This window comes from Cystoisospora suis, assembly GCF_002600585.1.
Source record: "Cystoisospora suis strain Wien I chromosome Unknown contig_1459, whole genome shotgun sequence".
Taxonomy (NCBI): domain Eukaryota; phylum Apicomplexa; class Conoidasida; order Eucoccidiorida; family Sarcocystidae; genus Cystoisospora; species Cystoisospora suis.
In genome coordinates this window covers 4,512-29,281 of record NW_027154259.1, presented here as the reverse complement: position 1 = coordinate 29,281, position 24,770 = coordinate 4,512, and the positions used below count along the sequence as shown (strand labels likewise).

The 24,770-nt window shown below is 44.7% G+C and overlaps 3 protein-coding genes across 3 annotated transcripts in view; 2 read left to right on the top strand and 1 right to left on the bottom strand.

The window, feature by feature from the left end:
- Positions 1-7: 7 nt before the first annotated feature.
- On the bottom strand, positions 8-6,757 carry CSUI_003331 (nucleoporin fg repeat-containing protein). The gene is made up of 4 exons (XM_068063529.1): positions 4,457-6,757; positions 3,192-3,315; positions 1,499-1,937; positions 8-908 (listed from the first exon to the last, which is right to left on the bottom strand). Exons 1-4 carry the CDS (start codon positions 5,280-5,282, stop codon positions 861-863), a joined length of 1,437 nt encoding a protein of 478 aa, XP_067924496.1. The 5' UTR covers positions 5,283-6,757; the 3' UTR covers positions 8-860.
- CSUI_003330 (starch binding domain-containing protein) lies at positions 6,632-20,038 on the top strand. Its single transcript, XM_068063528.1, has 5 exons — positions 6,632-8,973; positions 9,913-10,614; positions 11,168-14,580; positions 15,335-15,866; positions 16,770-20,038. Exons 1-5 carry the CDS (start codon positions 8,880-8,882, stop codon positions 19,280-19,282), a joined length of 7,254 nt encoding a protein of 2,417 aa, XP_067924495.1. The 5' UTR covers positions 6,632-8,879; the 3' UTR covers positions 19,283-20,038.
- A 2,375-nt stretch (positions 20,039-22,413) lies between these two features.
- Positions 22,414-24,770, top strand: part of CSUI_003329 (cdk5 regulatory subunit-associated protein 3) — a gene marked incomplete at its 3' end in the record, with an annotated part of 6,864 nt that continues 4,507 nt past the window's right edge. Inside the window, exon 1 of the mRNA XM_068063527.1 lies at positions 22,414-23,823. Coding sequence (XP_067924494.1) covers positions 23,694-23,823 — 130 coding nt within the window. The remainder of the gene's footprint in view (positions 23,824-24,770) is intronic.

The window sequence follows — 24,770 nt, the reverse complement described above, 5'->3', positions numbered from 1 at the left end:
GAGAGAGAGCGAGAGAGAGAGAAGACTTGCTGCTTCTGAAGATGAGAGATTTCTTTTTTAACAAGTTGACAAAAGAAGAAACACTTGACTACAGATAGAGATCTCGACACATACAGACAGACAAAACAGAAAGGAAAGGATGGACGCACCAATGTACATAAAGGAGCAACGTGTTGAAGCCATATATCTACGCAGGCATATCTTATATGCTGTACAGATACTAAACAACGAATACGTAGCTCAGAAAAGTGGCCCCTTTTCTTAAGAAGAAAGAAAAAAGATGGAAAGGAGAAAAGAAATAAGAGAGCAACGAGAGAAGAAATGGATCGACCGGTAGATCAGGAGGTAGAGACAGATCTGCCATGGAGACCCCTTCTCTCCTCCTTTTCATCGTCTCATAACCTCGTCAGTCTTCTTCTTCTTCGAATATAAGACGACCCACAGAAACAAAACTTCATTCATATTCAACTCCTATCAATACCATCACTATCAAGCCCATATAGATAAATAGATATAGATAAATAGACATGTAAGATTTACACATATACCCCTGACGATAGAGGGCAAGAGAGAGAAAGAGATGTTTCTTTCTTTCTCTCTCTCTCGCTGAGGTGTATGTACGTCAAACGGAGAGAAGAAAAGGAGAACAAAGGAGGAGCAATCTGTTTCACCAAGATTCTTTTGTTCTTTCCATAGGCTTCTGAGGTGTATATACTCCTCCTCTCCCTCCTGCAACTGCTATCAGGGGCAGTGATTCTCCTTCTCATTCTTCTCATTATCTCTCTTCTTATTTTTGGTATGACGGCATCAACATATCCTAGGTGTATGAGGAGAAAGAGCAGTTCAGGTGATAGACAGGCCTAGCAGCATAACTCTCGTGGAGGGGGGACGTCGGGGATCTGTCCAGCCTAGGAGGAAGAACAAGAAAAGGAACAAAAACAACATAGTGCAAGCTCAGGTGTACATACACCTAGATATACAGAAGAATCTAGATATGTCTCAAGTATGAGATATACATAGCAAGTCTACCTCCAAACAAGAAGCTAATCTCAGGCATGTATGACCTATATACAGAGATCTACACATACACAAGTTCAGACATAGGTACAGACATACTCATGTAGACATACATCTCTCTCTACGCTTTTCTTTCCTGTGTATGTCCTTTTTCTCAGAGATTCCTTGCTTGTCATCCGTGCTTATTATTCTCTTTCTCTCCTCATCTTTAATGAAGAGAGGAGAAAATCGTCAGCCAGCATGATCGCGTGGTTAAATGTGTTGAAAATGAAGAAGAAGAAGAAGAGTCAGGAGTGACAAAAACCGGTGGTGTACATACACTAGCTGACCACATCTCCAGTCTCTGTTCAATGACGGACCGTCATTCTCATCATCTCTGCAACGAAACAACGAATGACACACTAAGAAAGAAAGAAAGAAAGCGAGGGAAAGAGAGAAGGAGAGAAAGAGTTTAGTGTAGGGGTGTTAATCATGAAGTTACCTCGAAATGATCCGATAGGAATGCTTGATGTATGCGTGCCTGTTGCTCCATCGAGTTGTTCTTCTTCTTTTCTTCTTCTCCTCCCCCCCCTTGGTTCTGCGAAAACATCGAGGAATCTCCTCCTCCAACATTCCCCAAAGAAAGCGAAGAAGAAGAAGAAAAGAGAGAAGAAGAGCTTCCCCCTTGTTCTCCCCCTCCGCCGGCTAGCATAGGGGACGAGGCCCCAAGTGGTGCACCTGTCTGATGGATGGGAGATGCCCCAGAGAGAGAAAGGGCAGTAGGGGAGGCGTTCGGATTCTCCTGCTGATATTGCTGTAAAGATCGATGGGGAAGAAAAAAGTCGGAGGAGGGAAGAGGAGCATTGAAGGGTAACTTCTCCGCTTCCGCTCTTTGCTTGACAAGGTGGTAAAACTTATGAATCTCCTCAAGTTGCTTCGTGCTTCAAAGAAAAAGAGAAAGAAAGAAAGAAAAACAAGCAGACAAAGAAAGAGTGAGAAAGAAAGGAGATGCAACGACATGTGCGCTCTAGGGGTGTTGAGTGTATGGGGAGCTGAGCCTCTACCTATGGCTATCCTGGGCTGTCCATCTCCGAGTATACCCCTGTCGAGCCCGTCTCTTCATTCACAAACCTACAGACATCACAGAAGAGGAGAAGCACTTCCCCTCCTGACCTCTGTTCACTCTTCAGACCAAAGATATTCGCAAAACCGCATACACACATACACTCAAGAGAGATAAAGAGATAGAGCAAAGAGAGACAGATTAAAGATGGAGAAATTGAAGATAGAGGGATAGATAGATACATTGGAGAGAACGAATTGACGCGTTTTCTCTATACACAGGTTGGTATGTATGAAGAGTCTCTGCAACGACGTTAGGTGTTCTTTTCATGTTGATCTACATATGAAGCACTAGAGACAAGAAAGAACACCTCCCGCTATGCATACGCTTTCAACTCAACATACACAGCAAAGAAGAGAGACACCCCTACACATGTATATAGATCTACACAAATATATAGACGTACATAGAAATAATGTACATGTATATGTAGCGCGAATGAACTACCGAATGATCAGCATGATACGTTGCGATATCGGCCCTTGGATCGCGCGAAGTAAGAAAGAGAAAGAGAGAGAGGAGAAAGAGAAGAAGAGAGAGAAGGTGTTTAGTTTGGCGTAGATAGGCAGCTGTAGAGATTGCGTGGCCCCCCTAGCCATAAAAATGAGAAAGAAAGACCAACACAACCTCCCGACCGCATGACTGCGGCCTCAGCTTGGCTTGAGCTACGCGAAATACCCCAAGATGTTTTCATTAAGGTTAAGACCCTGGAGACACAACTCATTCATTCAGGTGTATGTACACCTGACACCACCCATCAAGGACAGCATGACCCCTACCTACCACTACATCTTGGTACACTCCCCTACTGAACAGGAGAAGAGGAACGTAAAGAGAGATCTTTCTTCACTCTATCTATATCAAATCCATCTATCTTGAATAGATCTGTCTCTCTTCAGTTGCACCACAGGAACGAAATTTCCAAGGAAGAGAAGACTCTTCGTCACATCTCTCTAACGAAGTGCAAAGAAGAGAAAGAAGATGATGAAGATCGGAATTCCAACAGTCATATAGATGACGTGCCATGGTGGTGTCTATACACCACCTGGCATAGCTGAGAAGAGACACTTACTAGAGAAATTCTTGAAGTGCAGGCCATTCACTTCGATTGTCGCGTTGATAGAATAGGGCCCGATGCTCGTCGATGCTGAGGTCGAGGCCTTGGAACGAAGCTCCCTCGAAAGACGACCCCACACCTAGGAGACAGCCCACACATCAAGAAGAAAGAATGAAAAAGAAGAAGAAAGAGTGAATGAAGGAAAGATAGAAAGAAAAGAAACAAGAGAGAGCGGGAGAAAGAACGTCATGGATTGAATCGAGAAGAAAGTGTAGATGAAGATGATGAGAGAAGGGGGGATGATGGAAAACTAATGAATCTTCTCTTTTTGCGGGGACTCTAGTCACGGACACATGAAAATGAAACATACAACAAGAAGAACAAGAAAACTACATACATATAAAGAGACAGAGACACGCACATATATACATCTGCCTGTCTCTCTCTCTATAGATAGATCGATAGATAATCTACGAGGGCGTCTATACTACATATACAGGTATCTATAGCATACATGTATACACGTAGATTCTAGATAAGTGTATGGAGCTCTTATATATGGTATTCGTATGAGGAACACACCCCCTGCTAAGTAGAATAGAGTAGAAAAAGCCTCGATGACCACACAATGAGGGATAAGAAGAGATGGAGAAAAGAGAGAGAGATATATACATATATATATCTTCGAAGGAAGTTCAGGAGATAAAGAGATCTGTCAAGTTGCCGAGGTGTTAAATGGTGCTTCTAAGGGAGATTGAGAAAAAGAGAAAGGGGGAGAGTCTTTCTCAGGTGTTTTACTTTTGGAAATCTCGCAACAGTGAAGAAAACAAGAAAGAAAGGTAGAGACCCGACTCTCTGTAATACTGCTATTCCATGTAGATAGTGTATATACACCCCCACAGGCCGCATGTAGAGCGGCGTATAATAAGTTTTCCGTCATAGACAAAGTGCCTATCTCAAGGTGGTGTATATACACCCCCTGCAATCTTTATCGTATGGTCTTTTCTTCTTACTCCATACCCTATCATCATACCCTCTATCAAATCTTTTCTCATTTTACACACATACCTAGAAATCTATCTACCTCTCTCTACATGTATATACATCTATAGACCCCTACATACGCTTTATCTTCTCTACCCCCAGCATGCATGTGTCTATGTCTAGATGTATGTAGAGCCTCGCCTAGAAAATATCTCCATGAGTCGAGTGAGAGAATGACCAAGAAAAGACAAGGACAGATAGAATGCGAAGAAAGATGAAGAGAGAGAAAGACATACTCGAGAATGGCCAGACCGCAGACTTTCCCCCTGAAATAAGAAACTTCCAAGATTCTAAAAGACCTTCTCCTAATGTCCTCGGAAGCTTTTTCTCGTCTACATCTTTACAACTACTGCCGCCTATCCCTCCTCCTTGTAATTGCATGCTCCCGCCACCTCCATCTCCTGTAGAATGGGAGGCATTAGGAATCGATCCTTCGCCTCCTCCTCCTGTCTTTGAGAAGAGCGAAGAAGAAGAGAAGAAACTCCCTCCTTGTCCTCCTATGCCTCCGCTAGCACCCCCAAAGAAACTTCCTTTGTTGGCTGTATTGAGTCCAGTTGAACCAAATGGAGAAGCAGAAGAAGAAGAGGCAAAAGAACTGAATCCACCACCTGGTGCTATAACTGTCCCTCCTCCTCCTCCGACTTGAGGTGTACATACACCTGAGGTCACATGGTTGGTTGACTGGCCTAGGGTGGTGCTGCCGAAGAAACTTCCCGTTGTTCTCGAGACTCCTCCTAGGCCTCCTTGATTCGATCCAAAGAAAGATGTCCCTCCTCCTGTCTGCAATGAAGAAGAGAAAGGAGAAGATAACGACGACGTGGAATTCTGAAGAGGATTACTTCCAAAGAGACTCTGGGGCTGTTGAAGAAACTGAGAAGACGTCTGTGGTGCAGATGATGTGAAATTTCCTCCTGTAAAGAAGGAGGAGGAGGAAGAAGGAAGAAGAGAGGTGGTACTACCTCCAGGATTAGAGAAGCCCCCGCCCCACGGGGTAGAAGAAGAAGAAGCTCCTCCGAGGGGTGCTGCTCCAGGTGTCCCCCCTCCAAAGCTCCATCCTGCCATGACGAAGACAAGGGTGGTTGCCGCGTTCTTTCTTATCTCTTTTCTTTCTTCTCCTCTTCCTGTAAAGAGAGAAGATAGGAATGGCGAGGAGATAAGAGGAATGAAGAAGAGAAGGGTCGAGACTTAGTCATTCCGGAAGAAGAGGAAAAAGGCAGATGACAAGAAAAGAGAAACGAAGATGGAGAGAAGAAAGGGAAAGAGAGGAAAGTTGGAGAGGGAGAGGAGAGATGAAGGGTGTATTGTTCATAGTGGGAGAGAAGTGGCGAAAGAAGAGAAGTCTAGGAGCAAGCTCACAGAGAAGAGAAAGAGATGAATGAATTCTTCGCGGGGGTGGAGGGGGGGGGAACTGGCGATTGAAAGAGGAGCTACCAGGAAGCCCCCTAAAAAGACTTATCTCCTTTCTCTTCATATAAGAGAAAAGCGGGAAGTTATCTTTCTTTGGAAGAAAGAGAAAAAGAAAGTGAGCGGGGCGGGGAGGGGGGAAAGGGAGAGAGACTACTTTCGCATTTCTCTTACTCAAGAAAGAAAGACAAGACAAAGAACTCTACGAAAGAAGAAAGAAGACGTAAAGGGAAGAGAGAGCCGAATATCTTCTTCTCACTCCATTCAGTGGAATAGAACATATCGATTCTTTCTCCTTTTCGATTCCTCTTCTTCTCTGCAACTCACTGAGAAACCACCCCCTTTCTCTTCTAAAGTGGGAGAAAAAAGAAAGGGTGGAACGACTTGTTACGGAAGACAGGGGAATAGAGAGATGGTCATTTCTTTCCTCCTCTTTGTTAACGAGAAGTGTGTTTGATGATGAGGGGGAGAAGAGAAAGAGAAATAGAGGTCTAAGAAGAAAAAGAGGAGGAGGAAGAAGAAACCCAAAGAAGTAAACACCCCCTAAAGTCGGTAAGAGAATAAAGATAATTTCCTTTCATTCCTTCTCACACAAAGAACACTCACATCGGCTAAAGACCGTAACAAGAAATATAGGCATTCTGTTTGAAGTCTTCCAGAGCTTTCACTCTCTCTTTTTTTCTCACATTCTCTTCTTCGATAAGAAGAGCAAGAGAGCGGGAAGCAAGAAGACCGCGTTACCCACCGAAAGCAAACACACACGCGTAAAGTAACTTGGCTTAAAATAGGATCGTCCGTGGCGAGGCGTTCTACGAGGAGGAGGGACATCATCACACAGGAGAAACGACCAACAAGTTGAAGAGGGTTCTCTCTTAAAGAAGCATCTCCCCACTTGTCTCTCTCGCTAAGGAAGAGAGGAAGAAAAGTAACGCTATCTTTAACGCATATCTCTCAAAATGAAGCTTTTTATACCCCACCTACCTATCTGCGTACTAAACTGGACCACATCAAAGAGCACGTGGCGAGGGAGGTGGTGGCTGTTTGAGAAGGGGGCGGCGATGGATATGAAGAAGGAGAGGCAAAGCAACAAGAGAGAGAGAGTGTTGGTTCTGAACTTGCAGTCTAGATTCATCTACCTTCGGTATAGTAGGATGAGTAGAAACAGCCGTAGCGGGGAGAGAGAGAGGTCGGACGGGTTGGCTGTGAGAAGGAAGGATCGTCAGGAGAGCTCGTCCGCTACGGGGGGAGGCGAGTGTACGTACAGGAGACGGTAGGTGGACGAGGAACTGTGTGTGAGTCTGTTTTTTGCGTCTTTTTCTTGAAGTCGAGGTAGTTGAAATGTCTAATTTGAAAGATTGTTTCCTACGGAGATATCATGGAGTGTGAAAATGCAAGAAAGCCACAGAGAAGTCACGCGCCGCTATGTTCTTCCTACCTACCTACCTATCGCCATCTAGCGAGGAGGCATCACGACCAGGAAGCAGTCGTACTAGCAGGGGGAGGAAGAAGCGCAGGGGGCAGGCTTCTCGCGCTTTGCTTTGCGCTACGGCGGTTGGAAGTAGCTCCTCCTCCTCCGCCTCCTGCTTCTCTTCATCTTCATCGCGAAACCTGAAGAGATTTCGAGCTGTTTGAGCCAAGTTTTGCCTTCCCTTTTCCTTCCTACGTCATTTCCAGACATTCTCTCTCAGGGTGTATGAATGGTTTCGTGCGTGACACAGCAAGCATTCATCAAGCTGCTTTTCCTTCTCAGGTTGTGTGAGTGAGTCGGCGGCGCTGCCAGCGAGAAATTACTTTCTCACGCAGCCGACACGAACAACTAACTGTCTTGCCGCGCGTTGAGGTGTTGTCATTTCCCAGGTGTATGTACACTCCAAACACGTTCCAGAAAGGGCGACAAAAGGGAAGTCTTCCAGTCTCAAGGCAAAGGAGTCAACACAGCGTCTTATCTATTCAAACGCTGATGATCCTTTTTCTCTCCAGAGTCTTCTGGCTGGCTGTATCTGCATTCCTTCTTTCTCCTCTTTTTTCACTAAGATGACAGTGAAGATCATAATGGTGTAGAAGTTGTACGAATTCAAAGAGCTCTTCTATCTTCCAGAACACCAAGCTTTTCCTTTACACGGCTCTTAGCGTAAAAGCGGCCTCTGCTCTTTCTCCTTGTTTCATGACCCGTGGCCCAGCCACCGATGAGGTGTATGTACACCTGGACTCCCAATCTTGTGTGGAGTTGCAAGTTAGGAACCCTAGGGAACGTCCTTTCCTGTCATAAAGATCTCCTTTTCAGGGATTCTCAGCGTCGTTTCTCCAAGGCTCTCAAGTCCAAGTCCTTTCTTCCCTTGAAATAAACACTCTCTCATCGAGTGAATGAAGCTTACGTCTCTCTATAGCACACACTCGTTCATATCAGTAGAGCTTCTGGACGTCCTCCGGGGGGTAATAGAGGCTCGCGCGCTTATTCCGCCCTCCTTCTTCCTCTCAGACATCAAAAACCTTTGTATCTTGGGAAGATTTCCGGTGTATGTACACCAGACAAAGAACAGGTGCCCAATCTTTCTACGAGACCTTTCAGGTGTTGTCTGCACACCAGAGACCTCTTGTCAAATGTAAGAGGAAGAGCTCCGATGTCTGTACATCTTCAGACTGAAGGCGTCTTCTGCTATCTTCGTTGCGATTCTTTTCAACTCCTCGATTTCCAGGATCTCCTCGCCATTGTGTACAGGGGCGTCTGAAACGGCACTCAACAGAGGTGTACATACACCCTAGAAGAATGTGTATGGAGATTTCTTGACTACGTTTTATGTATGTTGTTTTCTCTCTCTTCTCCCTTCTTGTACCTGTACGTACACCAAGGACATGGAAGTCATGCCATCGTATCGAGGACAAGTTCGCAGACAATGAGAGAGACATAATTATTCCTTCTTTCATTCTATCTAAACCGATCTTCCCAAGGACCACACATCTATGATACCAGGAGGCTGTGTATGTGATACCGTGTTCTTTTAAATGAAGAGGGAGAAGATAGGGCAAAAGAAAAAAGCCTCGAGAAAAAAAGAACGAGGCCACCAGTTCCCATCGTCCTTCTCACCATCTTCCTCCTATCAAAACTTTGTAAATGGTCGGATGTATGAGGTGTATCGACACCTTCAAACCCTCTCTCCCTCCTTTCACAATACACATGTGTTCGTATGTATCTACACCAGACACATGAGATTGTAAAGTTGAATAGAGCCGAGAAGAAGAAGAAGAATAATTAAGATGGGAGATTCTTCGTCTTCATCTTCCTTCATGGGAGAAGGAGATCTCTTCTGTCCTGTGAGCTTCCATTGCCATTGTACGAATACGTCTCTGGGTAAGTTCGCTTTCGATCTTCTCTTCTCTTTTCATAAGTTTCCCCCCTCTCTCTCGTCTCATAAGGAGAGAGCGAGTTACTATTCTCTACGTGTCATCGTACGTCGCATGTATACGGAGAGACACAGAGACACCTACGTACATAAAGACAAGCAGAGATGTGTAGAGGCGTGTATGTTTGATGTACGGGTACATGTATCTAAGAGTTCTACGGAACTCCTTGAGTAGAGGGAGATCGTGTGTTCGTGTGACAGGGTGTACATACACCTCTTCGGGTGTCACGGGAAGACAATGGCCTTCGTCTCTCACACAACGATCTGTTCAAACGAACATGAGGTTTCCCTGGATAGGTACATACATGCACATAGACATATATGTACACAACATAGATTAAAGATAGATAGATTAATAGATAGACACTTCATCTATATACATATACACTTCACGTGGATCTGTTCATATATATGTAGGGACATCACAATAGTCGGACGAGGGCAGTTGGACTTTGTCTTCATATCGTTGTCTTTGTATCTCTCATCTGCCGATAATAGGAGCTTCTAAAAAGAGAAGTCTGCCTTATCTTGTGAAAGAAAGACAGGAGAGAAAGACATCATGGAAAGATGATGATAATGAAGAAAGAAGGAAAGAATGTTTTGATGAACAGAAAAAAGAAACACGCCCCTTGGAGTGTACATACACCTCACTCACACACACCGCTTCCCCCCCTCCCAGGTGGCCGCTCTCTCTATCATCTGGTAATTCTCCCAGGTCATTCTTGAATAGATAGATTGAAGATAGATACACACGTCGTTGCATCAAAACTCCATATCTCTCTATGCCTTCTGTTGCATGAATCCATGTCCTTTTCCTTCGGTCTTTTCTGTTTCTCTGAATTCTTTCTATCTTTCTGTTGGTGTCTTCGTTCTCTTTCTTTTCCTAGGCGAGCAAGTTTGTGTGTTAGGGAGTTCCTCGTCGTTAGGCAAGTGGTCCTTCTCTCATCGTGTGCGCCTAGTGACGTCTCCAGAGACCTTTCCTCTATGGCACACGCAGAAGCCTGTTCTTCTTCCTGCTTACTCCACTATTCGATATAAGTTTCTTATATGCAATCGAGATGCTCCTCTATGTAAAGCTTGTCGAAGGCCTGCTTCTTTCTCCTCTTCTTCATCGGAGCAGCCTCCCCCGCATCAGCATGGAGGAGAAGAGCAAGAAGAAGATCTCTCTTCTTCTTCTCTTTCTCATACAGGAGAAGGATACAAAGTCCGAAGAAGTGATCGAGAAGAAAGTTGTCAAGGACCAACGCTAAGACCTCGACGGAATTCTTACGAAGACGACGAGAAGGCGAACGAAGAAGATGAGGAACAAGCAAGCCTTGCGATAGGAATAGATGGAAAGAGAAACGGGGTTTCTAGCAAGCCAAGAAGAGGGAGTGTAGGACGGAGTTCGCCGCCTTCTTCTCTCATTATGCCTTCTGCGTCACGCTTAGTACTAGGCGATGAAGGAATGAGAAACGAGATAAGATGCTGCGGGGCAGTTATGAGAGGCGAGCTCGAAGCTATCAAAAAGTGGGAAAGTATACGTGGACACCAAGGAGACAGAATTCTCCAACTTGGAAATGAACCTCTACAAGTCTTCGATACATTCGGTATGATAGGAGACACATACATGCATATCTATCCATATGTAGCTATACAGGCATATACATGTGGAGTTAGTTACCATACATGTATAGACGCGAGGCAGGCATACCGTATTGGACATCGATCTGTGAAAGGATGATGACGGGGTTACCTATGTATGAATATGTATGGATGTATGTGTAGGAAGATCACTGTAGACCTCTCTACATAGATAGATCGATTAACGATAGAAAGCTCAGCGATATGTTCTGCGTGGATGATAGGCAAGTCATCTACCCCTCTCTCTCTCTCGGGCGTTCTACGAGAAGATAGAGAGAGATACATACTTGAGGTATACAAGTAGAGGGGGAAGTGAGAAGAGCGGTACATCATCTTTCTTTCATCCTTTTCAGCTCTTCTCTTTCTTTCGTTCAAGATTTCAAAATGAAGTCTCTCTTTGTATATACATATGTATGTAGATATCTTGATCCTACCATTCATTCTGCACTTGTCCTGTTCTCTCTTCTCGTTCAACATCTCTTCTCTCCTTTCTGAGTATTCTATCTTTTTTCCCAACAGAAGACACTCATATCTTCCTTGATCTTCTCTCACATGTTTCATCTTTTGCCTGTCTCTCTTTTCATTCATCTTCCTCTTGCTCCACAGGTGCAGAGCCTGGCCCTCTACCTCCGCCTATCCGTCGACCTTCTCCACCCAAGCGTTTCGCCCGGGTTCTTAGGCCGGCTACCCCCTCTCCAAGGCCTTCTTCTTCTTCTCTTCCTCTTCCTTCTATATCTTCATCATCCTCTTCTTCTCATCCTGAATGTATAGTGAGAGGGCCTGCTGTCGATACCTGTATCTGTCCGTCCTGTCACGCTTCTCCTCGATGTCCTGTGGGGGCTCCTCCCTCTCTTTCACTTCTTCCTCGTGCTTCTCTCCAGCAGCATGCTTCTCTCCCCTCCTCTTCTTGCCCGGTCACGTCTTCTTCTCTTCCTCATCAAGATGCTCGTCTTCGTAATCTTCCCTCTCATCCTCTCCCTCCTTCTTCTTCTTCCTCTTGTTCTCCTAGGAGCCTCACCGCTACTTTTCGTACTGCGCCTGCTATGGCTGATCCGTCTCTTCTCTCTCCAGAAGTCTATCCCTCGAAGACTTCTCTCTACCTGCCCACGGCACGAGGAGAGATACAACAGCCGTCTTTTCTACTACCCTCGTCTCCGTCTCCTCCGAGAGACCACGCCACTGAAGAAGAAGAAGAAGGTGTCATGAGAACAAGAAGAAGTTCGATGTGTTCTATCTGTCCGTCGTGTTCTCTCCACAGTCATCCTGATAGCTCACATCATCGTGACCATGATCGTCATTCTTCTTCTTCTTCTCTCCCGAGGTCTCCTGATCTTCTTCCTCTTGCAGAGAACGCAGAATGTTCATCTCTTCTTTCTTCCTCTCATCCTCCTCACCTCCACACCAGAAAGACTCCTAGGAATGCGATCCTTTCTTCTTCTTCTCCTTTTATGACCTCATCGTCATCCTCTTCTTCTACCTCATTCACATGTTCTCCCCGGTGGTGTAAGAGCTTTGTACGTCCTTTAGTTGTCCCTCCTCTCAATACAGCGGCCTTGCTCCCCCCCTCCCCTGAGTCGCCTCGCGCACCACCACCACCCGGCCTTTCCGTTCACAGAGATGAGAGAGCTTCTCATCGACGGAGAGAAAGTATCACGGAGATCGCCCTCCATCATCACATGGACAAGAATGAAAGAGTTACCAGTCAGAGGAGAGGAGGAGGAGGAGAAGAACAAGATGAGAGAAGAGAAGGTATGAAGGGACAGATGGTCCCAGTAGGTTCTGCTCGAGGGGGGGGTTTCGCGCTATCGTCATCGTCATGGACAGCTTCGCCTTCCTTGTCTTCTTCATCTTTTTCTTCGCCTTTCTTCTCTTCTTCTCAGCAGTCTTTCTCACGACCTCTTCAACAGTCTTCACGGCTTCATCTTCCTCCGAATCAAGCATCGTCTATTCCTACAATGTCCATCACCCTACCACCCTCTTCTTCAGGTAAACAGTATCTTCGGACTTTATGCCGTCATCATGAAGGAAATCTCGCAGCAGCAGCACCAGAAGAAGAAAGTTCATTCATCTCTTCTTCTTCTTCTCCCCGGGCTTCTCCTCCTCATCTTCCTCCTCCTCCTTATTCTTCTTCTTTCGATACCTTCCCGTCGCCATCCTCCTACCCCCACCCATCCGATCGAACTCAAGAAGAAGAGAGACTGCTTTTCTATGATGATCCAAATCAACACTCGACCTCTCTGGAGAGACGTCGACCCTCTCATAGAAGACACGACCATCGTCGCAGTAGTACTTGCAGCAGTGCTTCTATCATCTCCTCTTCGTATCACTATCCGCCTAACACTATATCACCTCCACTCCCTCTTCAAAAATACGAGTCTTCCTATCAAAGATCTTCACCGCCTCCAGCATCATCTTCTTCTTGTAGAGATGAAAAGACTTCTTCTTTAAGAAGAGAAGGAGGAGAAAGCCACATACCAAAGACCTCTCGTTCATCTCTCTCGCCACTATCTTCTCCTGCCTGCTGTCCTCCTCCTCCTTCTTTTTGCCCTTGTTGTATCTCGCCAGCTTCGTCCCCTCGTAGGCCTCATTCATTGTCGGCGTCATCTCCTCTTCATTCCTCAACGTTTCGCGCAGCGGTTGAAGCGATGACTGCTTACTATCCTGCCCATGGGCTAGACGATATAAGAAAAGACTCCGTCCTTGCAGGCTATAGTCCAAGACATCGCTACATGAAGAAGGAGCCTCCTCCCATCCGACGAGAGTCCATGGCTACTGATAGGAGTTGTCTCGGAAACTCTTCTCTCTATCTTGACGAGATGACGGAGAGGAGAAGGGGAATGAAGAAGACCAGACAGCAGCAACAAGAAGAAGAAGAGGAAGAAGAAGATGATGATACTGTCGGGAGAACAGGTTGCTCTTCTTCGTCTCCTCGTGTTTTGTCTCTTAGGGAATCTCAGGGGGTATTGAAGTCGATCTCCTCCTCGTCATCTTCTTCTCCTTATCTGCATAGTGATAGAGACAATCGAGCCATTAATACAACTGCTATCTCTCCGTACTCTAAGAGAAGTGATACAGAGGGACGTGAAAGAAGAAATGAACAGGAAGAACCCTCATCATCTTCTTATTCTTATGCTGTCGTCCGCGTATCAGATAAGAGTGAAAGATCAACAGGGAGAGAGGGAGATGGAACGAATAAGATGAACAAGAAGAAAAAGAGTTCTTGCTTAACGACTCCTCGTAGAAGAGATGATAAAGAAGAGGAAGAAGGCGACCATAGTAGGAAAGGAAAAGAGGAAGAATGTCATGAAGGAAGAAGAGAAGAAGAGGAAGAAGAAAAGATGCCTTATCTGCTATTGTCTTCTCGAGAAGAAAGCGTCAACGGTCATGTGAAGTGCATTAGAATGACGGAGACTTCCAAGAGTAAGAATAGGAGACCGACTGCATGCAGCGACAGTGGTGATCCTGATAAAGAAACGCATGCGATAGAAGAAGAAGGAGAAGGAGATAGTGTTACAAGAGAGAAGGATCGACGACATAGCCATACAGGATTACTAGCATCACTTCAACATACCTTTCTTCGAGCTCTGAAGCAAGCTCTTCAAGAAGAAGAAGAAGAGATTTCTGCTGAGAGAAATCCGTTAGGCGATCTCCTAGGGGGAGGAGAGAATAAGAGTGAAGACGAGGATGATGCAGATCTCTCTTTCTTACTTGAAAGAGTCTTGGAGGGCATGAAGAAGAAGAAGACGCCGAAAGGTGCATGCACCGAAGAAAGATCAAAGGAGAAGGAGGGCGAAAAAGAAGAAGAGGAGGCAAGTTCTGAGAGAGGGGAGAAAGAGAAGGAGAATTCACATAAAAAGCAGAAGGACAGGCAGCAACAGACAAGCTCCACGGTCGATGAAAAGAGAAGATGCGGTAGAGGAGAAGGAGAGATAGTAAGGGAAAGACAGAAGAAACTACCTTCACAAGAGAAAGAAAGAGAAAAGAGGGGGAATCTCAAAGGGACCGAAACAATAATGTAGAGAGTGAAAGTGAAATATCGAGATACATGCATTAAACATACATCGGAGACAGACAAACGAATTATACATAGATAGTTATATAGATAGATTAGCGATAGATAGATAGATAGATTAGCGATAGATAGTTAGAGCCTGCGTGTATGTGTTAAGACGGTTGCTACAGAGAAGCCGTCTACTGGCTCGAGGTGTATTTCCTTACAGAGGTACGTCCATCGATGTCTGCATATAGGTGGTGGTCTATGTGTGTGAGGGGTGATGGAGAAAACTTTACAGAACTCTCCTCGCTTCTTGGCTATTTTCTCATTATGCGCCTGTGTGTCTGCAACATACATAGCACGCATGCATCACATATATCATCTGTATATAGATATGTACATGGGGCTTGTATACGAATACGTATATTAGACCAATATGAATGCGTAGGCGCTTTCACTTACTGCTTGTTTGACGATAAGAATGATCGACCTTTCCTTCTCTATGTGTGAACGAACATGTATGAGTAGATGTAGGTTTACATACGAAACAGCTACATGTATATGATCCACATCGATTCTACATGAAACACACATGCATCTCTATATGTGGTATATCTAGACCGAGCAGACGTAGATAGTAACACGCGTAAACCTCTCCTGTCTTGTTTGTCGCTCGTGATCTTTCTTTCCAGAGAGAAGCTTCAAGAGAAGAGGAGATAGGCTCTGCAATACAAGAGCCGAGGATCGAAGAAGAAAAAGAGAGAGAGAAAGAGAACCCAAGAGAGGGTATGGCACGAGAGGAGAGGATACTAGAAGGAGAAGCGACGAAGGTAGATGTAGATGATAAGAAGAAGAAGGATTTCATCTCATCTTTAGACCGTCAAGAGGCAGAACATTTTCTCTCTTTATCTTCTCAGAGACCTACTAGTACAAGATGGGCTACTCCAGACACCTCAGCTGTAGCTACAGCTGCAGCAGAGGCAGTTGTGTCTCGTCTCGAGCAAAGACTTCTAGATGCCTGCAACAGAGGAAAAAGTAGGAGTGATAGGGAGAAGCCCTTTTCGACCTCCTCATCCTCTCGATTCTTAGGGTTTGTAAGACCGAGAGGAGTCGATCGTTCTTTCAAGCGGTCGAAGGCGAGCAGCATGACAGAGAGGAGAAGAAGAAGAAAGTATCAGCTATTAGAGAGCCCCAAACACCTGGGTTTCTCTAGCAATAGAACACGTGAGAAATAGTTTATGCCTCCCTTGACGGACAGATGCATTTCCTGGTATCGAGAAACAGAGACAGGTGTATGTAATGAGAGACATGTATGGATTTCATCTGCATGCATATATAGTATCACACGGATACAGGGTGGAGAGGAGGCAAGCGGAATATAGAGATCGATATATCAATAGATAGATAGATAGATCAAAGATAGATAGATAGATATTCAGTTTGTATACGTGCATAAATGTTCAGATAGGAATATCTAGGGGAGGGGGGGGTCACAGAAAGCTGTCGAGACGTACCTACCTCTCTAGCTATCTTGATTTTGTCTAGCTAATCTATCTTTTCTCGATCTCTCGATTGTCTCTCCACATCGATACAGTAGTAGTCTTTGTATGTATGGAATCTTCTTCCTTTGAGTGCATACTCTCGTTGACATATATGCCTAGACAAGTCATTGGAGACGGTTCAAATATCTATCAGGTGTGTCTTGCTCTATTTTGTCACACCTACAGAAACAGACATATACTCTATTTTCCTTATCCATCTCCTCGTCTCTTCCCTTGCTTGCACACCTACCATACGATACCTATCTTCTCCTCTTCAGCATAGCTTTCCACTTCACATCACGATAGCCAGGTATCGTCTATCTATCTATCTGTCTGTCTCTGTGTATGTGCGAATCTGTCACTTGATAGACCTGCCTGTTTCTCTTCCGATCTACCAGACTTACAAGATTCTCGAGGTTTAGCTTGTATGTATACCTATCTATATATCTCCCTTCGTACAGTGAGGAGAGATAGAACGTGTCCTTCTTTCTATCTTCATAGACGAGGATAGGGAGTAGACACCTAAAGACTTCGCATGCAATGGTATCTTTGTCTGGGCTCCTCTCGATCTTTCTTTTCTCCTCAGGACCTCCTCGTCCATCGTATACATCACCTTCTTCTTTTCATCCTAGTCATCATCTGCTCTCCTCCTTGTCGTCTTCTTCGTCTAGCCCGAGCGTGAGGTATCTAGGGCATTCTGTCTCGTCTGCTTCTTCCTCTTCTCTTCGACAACACCACCTTGAAGAAAAGAACAAAGAGAAGAAGAAGAAGAAGAAGAAGAAAATAGAAAGACAAAACGCTACCTCCTCGAATCAACAGTGTGAAGGTGCAGGACCTTATCGTCCGACGGCTTCTCTCTCGCTCTCTGATGAGACAGCAGAGAGAGAGAAAGAGACAGAAGAAGATGGAGAGAAAGAGAAGGAAGGAGAATCTTCTTCTGACGAGGAAAAGGAGGAGGAGAAGAAGAACAAGACGAAGAAGAGACATGACAGTGGACCATGTTCTGAAGAAGATGATGATGAACTAGGAAAGAAAGAAGCAACGGAAGAGATGAAGAAGATGAAGAAACTGAAGAAGGAGGATAGAGAGAAGAAGTCGGTGCAAAGTCATGAAGAGGAGGTTGAAGAAGAAGAAAAGGAAGAGTTCGATAGAGAGAGACGTGCTCCGTCATCGATGAAAGAGAAGAAAGGATTTGCGTCACCCCGTCGATCTTCCGTCTCTTCGTCTTCTTCTTCTTTATGGGACGGAGGTGGCGAAGGGAATAATAGTATCACAAGCACCGCTCCTACATCTGCCTGTCATACATTACGTGAATCTTCTTCCTCTTCTTCCTCTTCTTCTTCATCTCCTTCTCTTCGCCCTTATCTCTCGTCGCGTCATTCTCTGGAGAGTCTCGTAGCTCCCCATCCATCTCCCCAGCACTCTTCACGTTCTCCACAGCGACTGCAGGGGCCCAAGGAAGATAGAGAAGAAGAAGAAGTAAGGAGTCGTGATAGTCGTAGTAGAAGTAGTGGTAGGAGTGAGGTAGAGGATGAAGAAGAAGAAGAAGAGAGAGATGGCATTGGGGGAGATGAAGAGAAGACAAGAAAAGAAGAAAAAAGAAGAGAGAGTTGCTCGAAGGAGGTTGAGAATATGAAGAGCTCTGGCTGTTTGGCCTCCCGGGACGGACTTCTGAGGATTATGTTGTGCCAAAATTCAATGGTGCTGAAGAGCAGTGAGAATGAGAAAGAGAAGAAGAGCATGAAGAAGAAGAACAAGAGAGAGAAGAAAGACATTTCTCCTTCTCATCATGGATCAGAAGATGAGAAAGAGAGGAAGCCAACAGCATCAGGACACTTAACAGAAAGAAGACGAACCAGAAGAAAAGAAAGGGTTACAACTAAGTCATATATAGATCAACCTTCATCTTTGCCGTCAGATACCTCCTTTCTCCCTTCAAGAAGAAGCTCTTATACCCCAACATGTAGAGAAATCTCCACTTCGCAGTGTACAGGGACGGAAGAGGAGAGCAAGAAAGAGAAGAAGAAGAAGAGAGAAAGAAGAGTGACGAGGGAAAACGAAGAAGAAGAACAGGAGATAGAGGTGAAGAAGAACGGAGAAGAAAAAGAAGAAGACGCTTTCTATCATGACGATGACGAGGAGGAAGAGGAGGAGGACCAGACTAATGAAGATGGTCCCTGTGGAAAGGGAGTCGTAACGGGTAGGAGGAGGAGGAGGAGTAATAGCGAAAAGAAGAAGACGAAGAAGAAGAGTTCTAGCTATCAGCTGACGGAGAAGGAGAAGACAGAAGAATATCTGGTAGAGCTTCAACAGCAAATCTCCACGTTAGGAGTGTCACTGTACGAAGTTCGTCGTGAACAGGCCTTCGCTCGACAGATCTTAGCGGCTTTATGCGGGTCGCTAGAAAGAGCTTTGGATCACACCAGCCCCCGTAGTCATTCGCCCTGTCATAAGCATCTTTCCTCTTCCTCTTCTTCTTCTCTGCTTCCTTCTTCTACTTCACGCGATGATGCTTCATCTACACGAGAGAAAGAACAGAAGAAGGAAGAAGAAGAAAGGGAAGAGAGAAAGGAGAGAAGGACAAGAAGAACACGAGGAAGAGGAAAGAGCTCTGACGAACCATGTAAGAGTAGCAGTAGTAGTGGTAGTAGTAGTAGTAGTGATAGTCGAAAGATTCAACAGGCAGATAACCGAGGCGAAGCAAAAGAAGAAGAAGAAGTTTGTGAAGGAAATAGAACAGTATCATCAGCCCTACTCAAAGAAGATGAGAGAGAGAAAGAGGTCGAAAAAGACGACCAGCGAGAACAAGAAAGAAGAGAATGGAGACAAAGGAATGAAGAGAGACGGAGAGAAGAGATGGTGGAAGAAGGGAGAAAACGTGAAGATGGGGGGGGCTGGTCTAATGAAGAAGAAGAGAAAGAAGGAGAACAGGAAGAGGTCGAAGATGCACCAAATACATTTGAAATAGAAGGAAGAAAAGGAATAGTCCAAGTATACAAGATGGATGACGTCTCCGATCTTGAAGGGCGCCGAAGCAGCTCTCTCTCTCTCTGTGAACTCTCCTCGTCATCTTCCCCTTCGGTCCCTTCTCTCCAATAAGAAAGGAAGAAAGTGAAAGTGAAAGAAAGAAAGAAAGAGTGAAAGAGAAAGAGTGAGAAAGAGAGAAGTGTCTTTTCTCTCCGCAGTTACGCATGGTGACTTTTTCGCTGAAGGGAAATTTTTCTCCTTTTGCTTGTCTGCGTGACGAGAGAAAGTTCTTAGAATGAGAAGATGATGCCATTCATTATGAAAGACGATGAAGGAGGATGTCTAGGAGAAAAGACACTGTACATACACCTGCTTCTTCTTTCTTTCTCTCTTTCCTGACAAATTGCAGTGCTCGGGTCTCAAGGCATTGCAACATACTCCTGTCGCTATCTTCCTAAGAAGGTAGACCCACCGAGCTATCTATCTATATCATGCATACATACACATATATCATGTCCATCTATATAGATGTTAGCCGAATGAATCTGTATTTCTGCATGTAGATCTGTATACGACTCTCTCTCCTGCTTCCTCTCACTTCAGAAATACAGAAATCTATCTATGTATACATGTCACCTTCAGGCGCTCAAGGGAAGATTTCCTTGGTTAGACTAATGCTAAGCCTTCCTTTCTCTTTTTGATCTTTTCTTATTCCTCCGCTTCTTCCTCGCACGAAACCAAAGCCACGCTTTCAATTCTCTTGTTCTCCCCCCCCCGCTCTGTCTCCTTCTATTGACCTGTCGGATCGTTCGTTCATTGCGGAGGGGAACGAAGAGAAAAGAAGAGAGGTGTCGTTGTAGGAGAGCAGTATATAAAAGACAGAAGAGTATCTATATATAAGGCTTGAAGAGATAAGACAATAAAGGAACCCGGTCGTATTTCTCTGTCTTCACGAGTTCTCAACATTAGTGGTTTGCTTTACTTACTTTCCTTTCAGAGAGAGAGAGACTGATACAAGAATCGACAGACCTTCCTGAGAGATAAGCATGAAGAGACAGACAAGATAGATAAATACATACAAAGAAAGAAAAGGAAAGAAAGAAGAAAGAAAGAGAAAGCTTTCATCACATCGGCGGGCATTGGCTGAATGTTGTGTTTGTCTTAAGCTGCTCCGTGCCAGGTCTCATCTACTAAAACACAAAGACTGGAGAGGAACAGGGAGAAGAATCTTTATAGAATGGTCTATATAAGCTCTTCTCCCTCTACATCTCCACACATCCTATAGGCGCAGGCGTACTAGGGCACACATGCCTACATGCGTCGTCTTCATACTTACATCCACGTATCTAAGTATATGGCCCTCTACGGTTTCATGTACAGAAGACAAAGGGAGCGAAGTCGTCCGCCCCCCACACAGTCCGTCTACGACGAAGATGATAGAAAATCTGCACCGCTGGAGGTCAGGCGAGGACAAGAGATTAGTAAGAAGTCAAGGAAAGCCAGAGGGAGAGAAGACGGGAGAATGTCACACAACATCTCCTGTCTTTCCGTCTCCAAGGTGAACTGCATGCGTAAACAACCATGCGGTTTACATCATAAAGTCTATATTCATCACCTTAAATGGGCATCTGTAAAGAACTCTCTTCTCTGCTTGCCTACACAGAGAGGAGCACACGATTCCACACGTACTCCTTTGCCTTTCGTTGCAGAAGAAGAAGAAGATAAGACAGATGCTTCCTACTGATACATAAGTATATATAGATACGAATGTATATACGGATTCTCTATATACATATGGAGATGTAGCAATACTCTCAAAATCGGTTGCTCGCGGCAGGGGAGGCGTCAAACGACCAGTCTAACTGGACTTTGCTCTGTAAACACGGACCTTTTTCCCTCTCTTCAGCTGCCTATTTCTATCTGTCTGTATGGCAAGTCAAGATGTACCACTTCCTTCATCATACTCTCTTTGTATCTATCTAGCTATCTGTCAGTCGACATTTCATCCGAAGAAAAGGTCTTGCTCACATTCAAGCAAGCTCCCAGCAGCGATAGCACGTACATACAGTAAGTCGATCTCCTCATCCACGGTGTCTCCATCTCTCTTTCACCAGCCCACGTGTCTCCCCATGTTGCGTAGGTATGCATCTATCTGTGTGTCTCTCTATGTATCTGCGTGTATGAGTACATATGCGGCGATACGTGTGGTTGATGATCTCGAGTGCAGAAAAGAGTAGGAGGATACGCCAGGTTTCTCGTCTTCCGTTTTGACGTGTCGACCATACATCTACAGTCACAGGCCTGTGCGTGAGAAAGCTTATCAGTGGTCACGATAGACACATATCATCCAGACGCATTTTTATCGTAGGCGTATGTTATGCTTGCCACGCGGACTATGTTCACTCGGCTACTAGCCAGCCAGTCAACGCCTATTGTGACGTCGCAAGCTGTAGCTAGAAGCACCGTACCTAGCAGGCGTTACAGTCCCGGAAAGATACTGAACGCGCTAGAGAGGCTGAGAGTATATAGTCTTTCGACAATGAACTGGGAAGGATCACTGATTCGGTCAGCCCCTAAGCCCGGCTGTTTCTGTTGACACAGGGGACGCAGTTAGCGGCTCTCATAGGAGAGTTGAGGTGTACGTCCCCTCCAGCCAGTGGTTCTCCGCTGACCGTCTGAAACAAGGAGAAACCGCTCTGGTTTGCTTTCGTTTCTATAACGGAAGTGTCGTGCAGTGGAACACCGCAAGGAAAGCCGTTGTCGGAGTTCGAAACGCTGCTGGAGAAGCCAACATACAGCGCTGCCAGTTGCAGGTAGAACGAGGGCCAGTGAAGAGAGCAACCACATCTATCTATCTATAACAGATCGTTGTAGGTTTGTTTCGTTTGCCTGTAAACGTGATCATTTCATGATATGACGATCTCTCTGACCGTTCGGCTTAATGATAAAGAGGATGCGCTAGCAAACCTGAACACCATTCTCCCTTCTTTCCTCGAGAAAACAGACAACACGCTTCCTCCTATTCCAAAGAAACTCTTCGTCGTCTCGGTTCGTCTCATCGGCCGCGAATCATCTCGAGGCTTTCTGCCTTCCGTAGGAGACACCTTGTCGGCTCTTTTGTCCTAGTTGCATGCGCATGCATTCAAGAAACGCAGAGAAACAGACTCAAGAGTCTAGTTTCCCTTCATCATCATCCTTATCCTCGTCAGACTCATTCAGCCAGCCAACCCATTCATGTATCTCTCTTTCGTTTGTTTTGTTTTGTATTTTGGCATCCATCTTTCCTTCTTCTTCTCCTGTCTCTTGCATTTAAGACAGTCTTTTCTTCCTTCTTTCCTCGAAAGAGAATACAGAAAGAAAGAGACAGCTAGTCTGGTGTCGGAGGAGGGAGCTCTGGTTACTGACGTAAAACTTTCTTCTTCCGACGGCCACAATCCCATTAAGTCTTTGAGAGATATCTCCCGTCATTCTCTCTTGTTGCCGAACGGCTTTCGTCCTTTCTCTCTTTTACTCTGCAGTCTCTCTTTCTTCGCGCTTTTCTCCTTGGGATTTGAAGAAAGAGAAAGAGAAAAGCGAGAGAAACCAACAAGGCGGTTTTTCTCTAGCTCTTGTCTGCCTGTCTCTTTTCTTTGGCGGTGGGTGAGGAGAAAAGAAGAGAGGCGACGACCCCTTCAACTTTTCTCTCTTTCTTCTTCAAGGATTCTCTTCATTCGTTTAGGGGGAAAACATCGAATGGATAGTCCCGGGAGAGGACTGTAGATGCTTTTCTATTGGAGAAGAATTCATCGTCTTTCTTTTCTTTGTCCGGTTTGCTTTCCTCTCTCTCGGCGGGATCTTCTTGTGATCATCCGTCCTCTTTATCACTTGCATGCTCCTTTCTCTTCTTTCCTATCTTTCTTGTATATCCACTCCATCGTCAGTGTCACTCGACTCAAGTTAGTTGTCTCTATCTCTCCTTCAACTCTCATCTAGCCCGTTTCTTCTTCTCTCCCGGCGACTTCAACAAGAAGGCAGAGAGGCGTATCTTTGTACTGTTCTTTGCTAAGGAATCTTCTTACGAATGTGTATATAGCCTCGTATAGTATTAGCAGTTGGTATATAAGACGAGGAGTGTTGCATAGAGCGGAGAAAAAGAAAAGATGGTGTTTTCGTCGGTAGGTATATGCCTATTCATATCCACGTAGAATCTCTCTCTCTCCAGATAAAAAGACTCTTCTTCTTCAACAAGGGGGAAGGGAAAAGACCTCTCTCTGCCTATCGCTCATCAAGAGCGGGAGAAACAAGGAGATCAAGAAGTATAGACATTCTAAGTTGTATCACTTCTCTTAAAGTCTGAAAACAAGCAAGATACACCTCACCTTCACACACCCTTCTTTCTCTCTTTTCTTTCTTTCTTTCTGTCTCTTTCTTTCTTTCTTTCTGTCTCTCTCCTTCTTTCTTTTCGTTCGCCTCCCTCGTTGTGTCCCTTTTCCTCTGAAAGGCATCCATTCAACTCTTTTCTCTCTCTTGAAGAAGAAGAAAAGCTAAGACCTTCTGTTTCAAGATGTTTGCTTCATCTTTCTCTACTTCTCTCAACAGTCAGCAGACATCTTTAGATGTCTCCTATCAGAAGATTCCTGACTGGCTGATCTGTAGGCGTCAGATACCTCCCAACTGGCTTCAGCTTCTCAAAGGTATCTTATGGGACTTCTCTTATATCTTCTTCATCTTTAGGGATAACTCACTCTCTCTGTTTCTACTCCATTGTAGTTTATTTATCTCTCGTGAATCTATCTCCTTACTGTCTTTCATTCGCCTCTCTTGTTTGGTCTCCCGTTACGCTATCCATTCATGTATCTTTCTCAATTTATCTGTCAACCTAGATGTATCTATCTTTGTATCTTTGATCTATGTATCTATATATTAGTCTAGCTGTCTCTAGCCTGTCTATCTATCTGCATATCTTTAGTCTATCTATGTATGCGTCGTTAATCTCTCTATCGTTCATCTCTCTCATAGCTTTTCATTGACCTCTTTGCATACATCTCAGGAATCGTTGGTAAGTCGATTCAGTTGTATCGAGACTGACTGAATGAATCGGCAGCATCTCTTTCTTTCTCTTGCTTTCATATGAAAGATTATGTGGTTCGTACAGCCCCAAGTCTTGGTGCAGATGTCCTTCTATAGACACGTGAAGAGAGAAGAATAAGAATTGTATGAATGTATTAGATGTACAGAAGAATACTTTTCAATCCGCCCCGTGAGATTCTTTTCTTTCTTTTCTCTCTCTTAAAAAAGCAGACATGTTACGTTTTTCCTTATAGCTCAGTGACCACATTCTACTACTGCCTACGCATGCAGAGTCATACATACGTACATACATATATATACATGTTCATACATATCTATATATGTAAACATACAACATGCATATCCATACGTACGCATGCGTACGTACATACATGGTACGTACATACATACATATACATAGATACATACATATTCATATATACATACATACTGCTACGTAGACGATTCGTACAGATGCTTGCATGTCTATCTATCTATCTATCTTTAATCTATCTTGAATCTATCTATCTTTAATCTATCTTGAATCTATCTATCTTTAATCTATCTATCT

Excerpts from the sequence above, each read along its gene's own strand:
- CSUI_003330 (XM_068063528.1), top strand. The coding sequence starts at position 8,880 with ATGGGAGATTCTTCGTCTTCATCTTCCTTCATGGGAGAAGGAGATCTC. Across the intron at positions 8,974-9,912 it reads TTGTACGAATACGTCTCTGG|GCGAGCAAGTTTGTGTGTTA; the intron begins GTAAGTTCGCTT and ends TTCTTTTCCTAG. Across the intron at positions 15,867-16,769 it reads TTTCTCTAGCAATAGAACAC|GACCTCCTCGTCCATCGTAT; the intron begins GTGAGAAATAGT and ends TTTTCTCCTCAG.
- CSUI_003331 (XM_068063529.1), bottom strand. The coding sequence starts at position 5,282 with ATGGCAGGATGGAGCTTTGGAGGGGGGACACCTGGAGCAGCACCCCTC. Across the intron at positions 3,316-4,456 it reads TGCGGTCTGGCCATTCTCGA|GTGTGGGGTCGTCTTTCGAG; the intron begins GTATGTCTTTCT and ends GCTGTCTCCTAG. Across the intron at positions 1,938-3,191 it reads GCACTTCAAGAATTTCTCTA|CACGAAGCAACTTGAGGAGA; the intron begins GTAAGTGTCTCT and ends TTTTCTTTGAAG.